Here is a 12310-nt window from a genome sequence, read left to right as displayed (position 1 = left end):
GTACCTAAACCTTTGTCTGCTTGGTGCAAGTCACTAATTTTGCCTGTTTTATTGTTACAGTTTGTAAGGTCTGTAATGGCAATTAATCAGTTAGCTAAGCTGATACTTGGAAGCTGCTGCTTTTCATCAAGAGTGTGTTATATTCTGAGCAGATAATGCCCTACTGTTTACTTTAACCTCCTTGCAATGGAGGGAAGCTGTGGACTTTTCCCCCTGGTCTGTTTTTTTAAGGAAGTAAATTAATAGAACAAATAGTGTAGTAAGAATCAATGGAACTCCTATTGAATTTGCCCTGGTTTGGAATGATTTTTAATGCTAGCCATAACCATTCTGTTCATAATTAATTAAGTAGAGACTGGAATTGTAAATGAAGTATTGAGATGTATATAAATCCCATCTTTTTACAAGCACACTGAGTTTCATTCAGACTAACACTCTTTTCATGTGAACACACAGAAACTGGGAAACTCCAACCAGGGATTTTGAGTGAGGGGAGTCTGAAGGGGCAGGGAAAGATGGAAGCCTGTAAACAGTGATTTGCATTTGAAATGCAGACTTTGGATGTAGCTGATGGGAAACTTGGGAATGTAATTTGGAAAGCTTGTAACGTTCAAAGCCTTACCAATCCAGCTCACTGCATTTGAAGAACAAAAAGACAGCTGAACTATGAGTAAGGGAAGGAAGAGGAGCAGGTATTCAGAATGCACAGAATGTTTACCATCTAACTTCCTAAATTGTATTATAATCCCAGCTGTTTAAAATCTTGTGACTGTTTCTGAGCATGGGATGTTCTGGCCATTTTGGGAGGCTTCAGTAGCATGCATGAGCAAAACTGGCTGCTGTCAGAACAATGGACAAAGGTAGCTTAAAAAACAATATATCATCTGGAAACTGAGGCAAGAGCTATCAGAGAGGGGAACAATGGGTCATCAGGGGAAGTGGGAACTTGCCTCTCCCTGTTCTTATCGTAAACATTTTCCTTCCAGTTGCAGTCTGGTCTGGAATCTTCAACCCCAAGCATTTAAGCCTCTGATGCTTCTACCAGATATGTTGGACCTGTTTCCCCAGCCAACTCTCTCTTCCTTTTTGTGCTAGAGTGGAATGTTTCAGTGGTTCCCTGGCTCTTCTTTCTGGATTTCTTGCAGATTCTCCTCCCTCTCTGTCCGGGCTCTATCCCTCTCTCCTGCCTTTGGCTGCATTTAGAGTTTGCTGGAGAGAGGAAATGGTTTATCTCCCCTCACAACCACCTTTTGCTGTCAGCATTAGAATGAACATGGAAGAACTCTATCTTTCAACAGCTCAAGTATCTCCTTAAAAGTCAGTTCAGAAGGAAGGTTCCCTTTGTCACGGTCTGTATTTGTGCCAAAGATCCACCCTGATCAAGCTCTTTTGATCTGAAGGAGTTTTTTGTTTGCACTTGGAACACTTTAGGCTTGGTTTAGAACATACTGCCCAAGGGAGACTCCCTCCCTGTCCTCAGTGACACTTCTGCTGTGTTCTGAGTACTTGTTCCCAGAAGCAAGAATCCCTCAGGGTTTCCCTCGTACATCACAAAGTTAAAATAGAAATTTTAAGACAAAACTCTGGAATTATTAGGCTGTAGGGTAACTCCAAGTGAGTAGAAAATAATCTATTTAGCCTGAAGTTTGGGGTTGGTGTGGTGGTGTTTTGGGTGTGGTTTGTTTGTTTGGTGTTTGTTTGTGGTATTTTTCGCTTGCAGGCTACCATTGATGAAAATGGAAGTGTATCTTTATTGAAAAGGCTGTCACATTCAGGTTGCTAGGGAAAAAAAGCTCTAAATTTTTGGTGCCATTTCATCTCAAGAATATATATGTCAGATATAACTCTTCCATGAGCAATTCAAAGGTCAGCACAGAGACATGCCAGCTTCTTAAAGAAATGCACAGAGACTGAAGATCTTTGATCTTGACAGTGTGGGATCAAACCATCACATTACTCTGACCTTTGTAGTTTCTATTTCCTCAGTGTACCCTCAACATCCCCTTGTTGCTGGTTGCTTCTCAACACTCTCATTTTGTGGATCAAAGGAGAAATCAATTAGTTTGAATATTGCTCTAGAAATTACATGTGCTTAAGGAGTCCATGTTGAAATGTTACCCTTGGATAATTATGAAGTAAGATTAAAGTTGAGATCATCTGTTCATTAGAGGACTCTGGAGGAATGCCAGGGGAATTTTCATGCTGGAAAATCAAAACTTGCTACTCTTCAGCCTAATAACCAGACATTAATGGCTGCCTAGAAAGAGTTTGCTTTGTTGTTTACCAAGACTAAGAACTACTGTTTCTATCTAATCCCAGGTCTGCCACTGCCTTGTTTGTGGCAGAGGCTAAACCACTTAACTTCTGTTACTTTCCCATGATTGCTGCTTCTGAGGGAGTTCAAAAATTTATAAAGGTCCAGTGTGCTAAGACAATAAAAACATTGCTCCTGTTGCTGCAATCTGTCTGGCACTTCCATTGAGAAAGGCCTCCTGTGGTTTTGTTGCTCAGGGGTGAAGGATCTGTGCGAGAAGCCTGCTGGGATGTTGGGCTGCAGGGTCAGGGAGGCAATTCCCTGCTGAATGGATTCTGTTATGTCCTTATTACTCTTACATGTTAATTGTAATGGTTTTTCCTGCGTTCTGGTCAGACATCATGAGTGGAGATGATTGAAAATGGATTTTTCTGTATTCACAAAATACCAGTTCCCAGAAATGGGAGTGAACTTGAGCATAGAAAGAAAGTGATTTTTTGAATTTCCTGTGAAAGCAGAAGAGAAAGAAAAAAGTAGCAGTATAAGTTTCAAATAATTAGAATAGTTCTGTTTTGAAAATGTAGAAACCAAACTGCAGTTGTGATTCCAAGTGTGCAGCTCATGGGTGAGCCAGGACTCCAGGGCTTTTTGGCTACCAAGTCTCCATTAGGCCTGGAGCAAGTGAGGGTTTGAGAGTTGCCAGCTCTGCCAGAATCTGTGCCACACCTTTCAGTGCTCTGCTCAGATCTCTGCTTCATGGCAGGGAGCCTGGCAGCCCTGAGTGGCCCCAGGTTTTCAATCCCCTGGTTTTTGGCAAGGAGCCTGGATTCTCCAAGGACCACAGCACGGCTCCTGGTTTCACAGAATAGGGGATGTCTGCATTTTCTAGCAGAAAAAAAAAGCCCAGTAAGATAAAGCTCACTAGGCACCAAAGACAAGCAGCCTCAAAAGCAAAAGGACTAACTCCATTTCAACAGCCTGGACTGAATGACACAAGTTAGTTGGATCCTAAACATGGTTTCAGTGTTCTTTGATCCTTGTTCCTTGCACAGTGCCCTTGGAAAACACAAGTTACAGCACTAGGAAAGGTCAGGCTGGCAGCAGGGACAGCAGAGATGTCCTGTGGCAAGTTAACAGGAGGATTTTATCCTGAAATCATCTCCTGGGTTGAGGCTGGGACCACCCACACTCCCCTCTGCAACAGCACAAACGCACTCCCAACTACTTATGAAGCTGAATTTAAAAGTAGACTGATTTAAGACTGGGGCAGCAAATGCAAAGGATTTATTTAGATTTATTTCCTCCTGTATTTACATTGTTGCAAGGAGCTCTCTCTTTATAAATGCATTACTGATGAATATTGAAAACCTTGGGCACAAGTATTTTCTTGCAGTGGCAATGCATCAGAGGCTTGGCTGGTGGTTATTCTTCAAAGAGTTACAAGGCATTAGACGTAAATTTAAATATAAATGTAAATACATTTTACAGGAACATCCAATACTAAAATGATCTGGATCTTATTTCAATTAAAGGGGAAGGAAAAGTTTTTTTAAAAGATGAAATCCTGTTTTGGTGATATACTTTCCTAACATCCTGAAGTAAGCTGCTTTTCCCCAGTTTCTTGTCCACTTTCCCCTAAAGCAGAACAACCCCTGCAGAGCACAGGGCACCCATCCGCGGCAGCTAAGCCGGTAACGCCTTGAAAAAGCCAGTTTGCAAAACAGCGTAGGTATTAAAAACTGATTGCCAAAGAGTCTGAAAACACAGCTAACAGGGAAGATTACTCCATGAAAATAAAACTGTTATGCAAAGCAGTTTCTGGGATTCATGAGCAGCCAGCAACGCGTTACCAGCAGTCCTTCAGCACGGGCAGATGGGTTTGGAAAACACGGCGACAGCGTGAGCAGCCCCGGCACCGCACCCGGCCTCCCCGAGGGTCTTTGAGGGAAGGAACTTTAAAAAGCCACAGGAAAATAATTTAAAAAAAAAAACACCAAAAACCAAACCCAATGAAAACAGACCAAAAAAAAAAATCCAACTCACGCAGTAGAAAAACCTTGAGAAAAAGTAATTTCCAAGCTTTTTTTCAGGGGTGGGCTCCGTGTCCGGCTCTGGCCGGCTCCCCCAGCCGCCGGTACCGGCCCCGCCAGCGACCCTCGGGCTCCGCAGCTGCGCTCCGAGTCCAAGGAAGGGGAGGGGAAAAAAAAAAAAAAAAAGGAAAAAAATAAAGAAAACGCGGAAAGCCCTCCGAAATTGCCGGTTTCTAGCGCGGGCGGCGGCCCTGGACGCTTTTCCGTGAGGGGATCCCGGGCTGCGCTTCAGCGCCCGCCGGGCTGAGGGGACAGCGGGTCCCGGTCCCCATCCTCATCCCCCTATGCCGGAGCGCGACCCTGTCCCCATCGCCGATCCCGGTCCCCGCCCGGACCCCATTCCTGTCCCAGTCCCCATGCCGCTGCCGTCCCGTCCCGGTCCCCGCCCGGACCCCATTCCTGTCCCCGTCCCGGTCCCCTCGCCGCCGCCGTCCCGTCCCGTCCCCTCACACCGCCGCCCTCCGCCTTCCGGGCCCGGGGAGGGCCGGCCTTTCCCACAATGCTTTGTGGGACGTTGACAAGTGGATCCAAGATGGCGTAGAAAGTAATGACAGGTAAGTCGGGACTTCCCCGTCCGCCCCCGCGGGCACCGAGCGCGGCCCGCACCGGCCGCCCGCCGCCCCGCCGCGCTCTCGGGGGACCCGCGGGGCCCCGCGGCCGGCGGGGCGGGCGGTGCGGGGCGCGGGGGCCGCGCGGTGCCGGCGGGAGCGGGCCCTGTGTCCGCGGAGGGCCTGCGGCGGCCGCCGCTCGCGGGGTGCTCACGGGGCGCCCGGCCGGACCCCGGCGCCGCCGCGCTCCCCGGGGCCCGCGGGCGGGCGGAGCGGGCCCGCGCCCGGCCGGGCCCGGCGGCCGGCCCGGAGAGCCGGGGATGCCTCGGGCGAGCCGGGGGGGATGCAGGGGGGGTGGGAGGCAGCTTTGTTTTTGTACCGGGCGGGGCGGGAGGGGACGGGAGAGACGGCCAGGAAATAACAATGGTGAAATAGAAGCGAGTAAAACGGGGTAGGTAGGGTTTGTGGAGGGATGGAAAAATAAATTGGAAGAATTTAACAGCTGTTGTAAAATTACCCCCTCGGAGCGGTTCAAGGGTGGGCAGATGAGCTTATGTTTTTGTTTTCTGCAGGGGGAGTGGAGTGAAGTTGAGAGGTTTGAGAGAGGTCTTGAGAGCAGCTTTTACACCCTGGATCAGCTCTGAAACTGAAAACAGGAGAGTTTCCACTCCACGTTGTAGCACAGCCCTTCCAGCAGACACTTAGATGTGTATTTTCAGGGGAAATGCCCAGGCAGGAGAAGAAGCTGTGTTGCCCCTCCTGTGGTGGAACAAGCCCTTTTGTTAATTTCCAAAGGAGTGCAGTTGTTTTGGCTTCAGCGCTTTGTTAGGCAATTGTTTGATTAGAGTAACATGATTAAACATATCACTGATGGAAATTAAGAAACAACAGTGAAACAGTTGCAAGGGTGCTTTCCAGTTAATGACAAAATGAGTAAGAGTTAACTAGGTAATAGAATTTTTGCATTATCAAAGGTACAGCGAGCTTGAGAGGAAGTTTAAAATAAAACATTTCACTTTTCATTGAAAAAATAAAAGAGTTCAGTTGTGAGACAGAAAAATACCCTGAGCAGGGCTATCCCCATTGACAGATTGAGTGTATCACCATAGCTGGTCCTTTTGGGATGGCTTGGATTGTTGACATTGTCTAATGTTGTTGTTCTTAATAATTAGTGTAATTGAAGCAAGGCAAAGGATAAAATATATCACCTGCCATTCTTTATATAAGAAAATACATGTTCCTTTATAAAAAATAAAAAATAAGCAAGTGATACTGGGCAAGTTTGCATTATTTTCCAAGACTGATGAGTAGCACAGGGAGGCTTTAAAATAATGTGTGTTGAATTTGGTTGCTTCAGTCCTTTTGAGCCATAGTAGATTGTGAATGAAAACTCTTTTCTTTCTTTTTTTTTTTTTTTGTCTTTTAATGGCAAAGCTTTTGTGATGTGGACATTCTGGGAGTGCTGGGCAGGTCTATAAGGAGGAGCTGGTTTTGAACATTCAGTTCAATCTTAGAGGAGGGGAAAGTGGACGAGGGGCCACCACATTCCCTCCACCTCCTTGGGGTGCAGACCCAGGGAATCAGACTTTGCTAGGCTTGGCTTTTACAGTGCAGAAATTGTGACTGGCAGAAGCTGAGTTAAACTTTCTTTTTTGCTGAACTTTAATTAGCAGAGCAGTTTTTCTTTATTGGTAAGTGAAGGAACATTTTATGTGTTATTACTGATAAATTGAGTTCTCTTTGTAATTTGTTCTGAAAGCAGAAATTACTTCTTTATTTGTCCTAGCTGAAATGACATTTCCTTTATCACTCTTCACCTCTGTGATTTTTTTGGACTTACAAAATGTACAGTGTGTATTTTCCTTCTTTTAATTCATACAGGCACTGTGCCTTTTTAGGTGAGCCAGATGAATTTTTCTGTGGTAGAGGCTTGTAAAAGTCATGGCTAAAAGACATGAAAGGTTGTAATAGCTGATTTTGTTGGGGGGCTTTTTGTCTATTCTGGGATTTTTTTTTTTGTTTGCTTGTTTGGCAAGGCCTGTTCCCATCAAAATAAAACTTAAAGGGAGATGTGGAAACAGCATCTTATTCTCTAATTTGTCCCAGTTCTACTTCTTGTTGTGTCATGGAGGATCCATTTCCTTTGTGAAATCTCACTGGTTTCAGAGAAGTTCCTCCTGGGCTTTGGGATCAGTGTGAGTAGATCTGGTTGTAGAAGGGCTGTGGTTTGGAGAGAACTTCTGCTCTAATTTCATAGAGAAATTCTCATCTCAAAAAATGTGAGTCAGAGTGTCTGGAAAGCTTGAAGAGGGGATATTCCCAGGTGGATACTGTACAGGTCTTTGAGACCTGTGTTTGAGAGATGTGGGGAGCCTGATGCAAATCACTTCACCCGTTTGTGCTTCCTTTTGAAGGAATTTAAAATAGGGATAGTGAATCTCACAAGTCAGTAAGTTAGGAGTCCTGACGCCTGGGGATGAAAGAGCCCATGTAGGAGCTGGGCAGTAATATTACTGATGTTTTCCAACTCTGTTCATTTAATAGTCTGAGGAAAGATTTTCTCTATTGTTGACAATTATTTTTGTTAGTCAAATCCCCTTTGCATTTATAGCTGGATATTCTTTCTGACTTTTAGTGTTTTTTTTTTTTTTTTTTTTTTTTTTTTTTTTTTTTTTTTTTGTTTTTTTATTTGTTATTTACTACATAAATCTTTTTTTTTTTGCTACTGAACATTATTCTTGCTGTTTTCATTTTAGTAATGGCAGAAACAATTGCTGGAGCAATTCAGGTTATTAAAGCCCTTGAATCTCTCACCTCACTGGCATCCCCTCCTGAGGTCAGTGGGACCTCACAGGTCTGGTAGCAGGAGTGAAATCTAAATGAAAAAAGCCTTTGGAATTAATTTAAATCCATCCCCTGTGTACAGCCAGAGTAACTGGGGAAAGCTGTGGGAGCAGGAAGGATGGTGACACTGCTCTGGCGTAGGGATGGAGTGATTGGACAGCTGGAATTCCCCTGCCTGGGGGATCAGGAGGCCAAGAATCCCCGCCAGCCTCAGCCCTGTCCTGACGTTCTGCTGGCACTGCTGGAGCTTCTTCCTGGAAGGAAGCAGATCCCCAGTGTTCCTCTCTGTGCTCTGCTGCCAGTGGCCCATCATGGGGGGAAAATTCCAAATTTTGTAATCCCAAGCCTCCCTCCTGCTCGTATTGCAGCTGTTGAATCCTTTCTCACTTCTTCTGCTGAGATGCTGTGGCAAAATCTCATTTTCACTGCATGGTACATGTATTTTTTTACCCATAAATGGAAGGATTATGAGTTAGATTTTCAGAACAAACAAGACCTTCCTTTTTCATTCTTGTTTATCTTGCTATCTGTTCTGTGGCCTTTGGCAGCAAGGCAGCGCTCGTGTTTATATGTATCAATGACATATATTTAAAGACATGGTACTTCATATGTTGGATTTCTTCCTCCCCTGAGTACAGACTTCTGTGATTGCCATTCTTTTTCAACAAGGAAGAGAGAATGTTTAAAAAGAGACTGGTTTTTCAAAAGTTTGCATGCAGCATTGGTATGGAATTAAAAAAAAAATCTGAAGGCACGCTTGGTCTTCTGGAGATACTGACTGTGAGAATAAACATTTGTTTTCCCCAAATGTTTTGGGGTGGGAGAAAATAACTAAACTTCATAGAGAGTGAAATTTGGAGTCTGCAAGGTCAGAGGCTGCTCCACAGGAACAGGCCAGGTTCTGGGGATTTCATTATGGTGACACTGATATGTGACTCAGGTTCCTTATTCCAAAACAGTCTTGCTTACTGAGCTTTTCTCTTCACACGAATGTTTACAACACATCTGAGAAACACAGAAAAGTGAATATTACTGTAGGAAAAGAAGGGATTGGGAATTTAAGCAGGGAGATTGTAATTACCCATGGGTGAGAATTTGTTTTTCTGTTGCGTTTCTATTACGCTGCCAGTTGAAGTTAAGGGATACTTAATGGGGCTATAACGTAATACCCAAATATTCCTCTATAATTTTATATGCAAATTCATTGTTGTAAATTAGAAATGGACTGGTTATTTATCCAGTCTTTTCTCAGAGTCCTCCATAACACCAAATTACAGCCTTATTACAGGAAATTCACATAAGAAATTATAGATTTCAATCTTTTTCCCTTCTTAAATGTAATTTTACTGCACTGAGAGGTTCCATTTTGTGACTACAAAGTTTGAGTGGTGACTGTGGCCCCATCCTACTTCCAAATGAGTACAAACCAGCAGATTTTCTGAGTGGCATGAAGTCTTTGTCAGATGTTAGAAGGCTCGAACTGTAGCAGGAAGATAATTTAGAATTAGTAGCTCTGAACTGCACAGGTTTTCCAAGAAGCAGTGGATACACAGTGCTGCTGAGCTGGTGGCAAGGAGTTTTGTGGGTGATGTTCTGTAGAGATGTGTTTTGGAGATGTGACTGGGAGCTTTTTTGCCATTCATTGCTGTTAGTCCTGGGAAATATCTCTTGCATGAAGAGTGATGTGTCTGAGGTGAATGTTTGAATCTTTGGCTTATCTGTGGTTTGGGGAAATAACTTTCCTTCTGCTGTTTGTAAGCACTAGTAAGGCTAGCAATTCTTGGAGCCTTAATGATGAAATAGTGGAAGAAAAATAACGGCAGGTTTGTGTTTGGTGTGAAATTTTGAATGTTGCAGCGGCAGGAAGTGAAGGATGGAAATGTGAGCTCTATGCAGACTCGTCTGAGCTGGTTTTATGGTAGTTAGGGTAAGTGTTACTTAGAAATGATCTTTCAGTCTGTGAATTTCATGGTCTGGGGTTTTTCCCCCCCATAGTTATATATAGCAAAAATACAGTATTCATCAAAACACTAAAAATTACTGTGCTTAAATATGCTTAAAAGGTCTTTCATAGCCCTTCAGACCCCACTGGCAAGAGGGAAATCTGTAACATGAGCTGGTTTTGGGAATCTTGGTTGTTAGTAATGCGGCACGAGCGTTTAATTTGCTGGAAAATGTTTAGTGGTTCAGCAAACCAAGAAGGTAACAAATCCTTGTGGACATCATAAATGGAGAATGCCACAAATGAAAAGCGTAGTGGTTTTGGCAGTATGTAAAATAACACTTCTCCCCTATGTATCTTTTCACTTAATGTAAGTTAATCTCTATTTTTTGGAAGTGAAAATTTCATTTTATCCTGGGGTAATTTTGAGAGGACAGGATGGGCAGTTGGCCTCTGTTCCCAAGTAATGTTCCTTCATGGGTCTCAATTAAATTCCCCCTTGGCTGAGATTCCCAAATAATGTTGGACCAGCCAGGATAGCTGCCCTGCATCTACTCCCTGCCATCTTGGGAACCAGAATTTGTTGGATTTCTCTCATTATCTCTCTCATTATCTACATGGGGAGGTCGTTAAGGGGCGAGTTTTTTGCATACTTCAGAATCTGTGCTAACACAATGCTGTGGGTTTTTATTACTTTTATTCCAGCGATGTTTTTGATTATAGTTGTTTGTTGGAATGGTTTGGAGGTAACCGTGCTCTGGCCATATCTTGAGACACTCACACATTTGGAATGGTGCAGGACATTTGTTTTGTCGTTTGAACTGACTGATACCACTTGGCTGTAGCTTTGTTTATATTTGTTTGGCTGGGCTAGACTCCGCTCCTCTGCTTCCCAAGTTTTGTCAGGATCCTGCCGTTAACCACAGCAGGATCATTGCTCATTCCTGCTGATGCAGTTCTTTGAGTGGGGTTTCAGATACGTGACTGAATCACTAATGTTCGTTTCAAAAGGAGCGAGGAGGGTGAGTTCTGTTGGGAAATGAGTTCTGGATGCACGCTCTGGTGTTGCTCACAGGGTTTGCTGCGAGGGGAGAACTGTGGAATCCATGTTGTATTCTTGAAAAAGTCCAAAAATTGAACCTGTTGGTACTGCCATAGTCAGGTGTTTGAGGAGAGGAAACAGGGATGTTATAAAAGCATTATCCATGTGCAGAAAAGTCAATGTAATTAAAATACAGAGTTACAAGACAACTCCCCAAACTAGGCTTAGCTATATTATGCCAACTATTCGAAGCATGATCATGTAAAAATGAATTTCAGAGGTTATTTACAACAAAGATTGCAGTTTTTAGAGGTGGAGGGTTGGTTACTGCTTTGAACTTTCAAAACTGCGCACAAAAATACCATGTACAGTTACATAATAGGCATGGTTTGGGGAAAGATGTGTTTGGAGGATCTGTGGGTGGCATGATTGTGTTATTAAATCTGTTACGGTAGGACCCTTTTGTGCTAAGCACTGTGTAAATGCGTAACAAAAAACTCAGTCACAGAATTATTCACTACTATAATAAATTAAAGTTCATTATAAAGCTGCAATGAAGGCTGAGGTATATTGAAAGAAATTTTTTCCTGTTTTGTGCCACAATGTTCTGGCTGATTCCTGTGCTCAGTTTGTGACCTGTGCAATGTACCTGATATTCAGCATAAAGATTTTTTACAATCTTTTGCCTTTTGAAGGGATTGAAAGAGTGATTCATATTTTGCATCTCAAGCAGCAAATGAACTTGGGGCTTTTATTTTTTCCCCATTTATCCAGCTCTAAAACTGTGATAGATACCTGTAGCATCTGCACTTGCCCTGGGGATCAAAGCTGTGTTTTCAGCTAGATCTGCTCCCAGGAGGGTGTTGCCTTGCAGTGTCAGGTCATGTCAGGAGTGGAGAAAGTTCGTGTTAAAGTGAAAGTTTGACATTTGAGGGAAGACTCTTTCAGCATTGCTACAATGTCCTGTTGAGAAGAGAAAATGTGGATTGAACCACTGAGCTTTGGAGCTGCTGAGCTGCTGGGGGTGGAGAAGAGTTTGCACGGGGTTTTCAAAATGGGAATATGCTGTGATAAATAATTCCCTACTTTAAAACCACTTTTATTCCTGAAATCCAAATACAGCTGTATTAAATGAAGCTGTGAATTGAACATGAGACTTAGAGTTAGGAGCTGCTAATTTTGTTTCTGTCTCTGAGACTGATTAAATTGATGAGTTTGGCAAATGAACTATGGTCAAGTGCTCTCTGCTGAGTGGCAGGTTCAGTGAGCACTGGAAAACTTCGTGATGTGTTTGTGCATTTAAATTTGTGAAATATATTTGTAAATCTAGTGGTATGTGTTGAAATGGTGCTTGGGAGTCTTTGACTCCCCTTTGCATTCCATGGGAGCACAGTTTGGCACTGGCTTGGCATTTTGAAAATGATGTGACACATGTTTAGTCACATCCACACAGATGTGACTATATCATAGAGCAGACATTTCTCAGAGAGGGCTTCTGCCACTGCCTCATGACTCACTGGAGAATAATATTAAGAATTTCAGGACTGGGTAAGTCCTTAAGACGAGCAGTGTTCATTTTTTGGTCAAAAT

At 43.5% G+C, this 12310-nt stretch overlaps 1 protein-coding gene and 1 long non-coding RNA gene across 5 annotated transcripts in view; one reads left to right on the top strand and one right to left on the bottom strand.

Annotated features, from left to right (window-relative positions):
• Positions 1-3528: 3528 nt before the first annotated feature.
• Positions 3529-4833, bottom strand: LOC134556784 (uncharacterized). 2 transcript variants are annotated; one of them, XR_010081934.1, is made up of 3 exons: positions 4737-4833; positions 4298-4423; positions 3529-4207 (listed from the first exon to the last, which is right to left on the bottom strand). It is a non-coding gene; the product is annotated as an uncharacterized LOC134556784 (long non-coding RNA). The 2 variants fall into 2 exon arrangements; XR_010081933.1 differs by having other exon boundaries at positions 4298-4788.
• A 22-nt stretch (positions 4834-4855) lies between these two features.
• Positions 4856-12310, top strand: part of HELZ (helicase with zinc finger) — an 85033-nt gene continuing 77578 nt past the window's right edge. For 2 of the 3 annotated variants that reach the window (XM_063409068.1, XM_063409066.1), the window contains exon 1: positions 4864-4898. Coding sequence is in view for 1 of the 3 variants with exons in the window: in XM_063409069.1 (XP_063265139.1) it covers positions 4892-4898 (7 nt within the window). In the remaining 2 variants the exon portion in view is untranslated. Of the gene's footprint in view, positions 4899-12310 lie in introns of all 3 variants that reach the window. The other variant, XM_063409069.1, reaches the window with a different exon arrangement.

The sequence above is a fragment of the Prinia subflava genome, chromosome 12 (assembly GCF_021018805.1).
Source record: "Prinia subflava isolate CZ2003 ecotype Zambia chromosome 12, Cam_Psub_1.2, whole genome shotgun sequence".
NCBI classification, from domain to species: Eukaryota; Metazoa; Chordata; class Aves; order Passeriformes; family Cisticolidae; genus Prinia; species Prinia subflava.
Note: the sequence above shows the minus strand (reverse complement) of the source record. Positions and strands in the feature narration are given on the sequence as shown.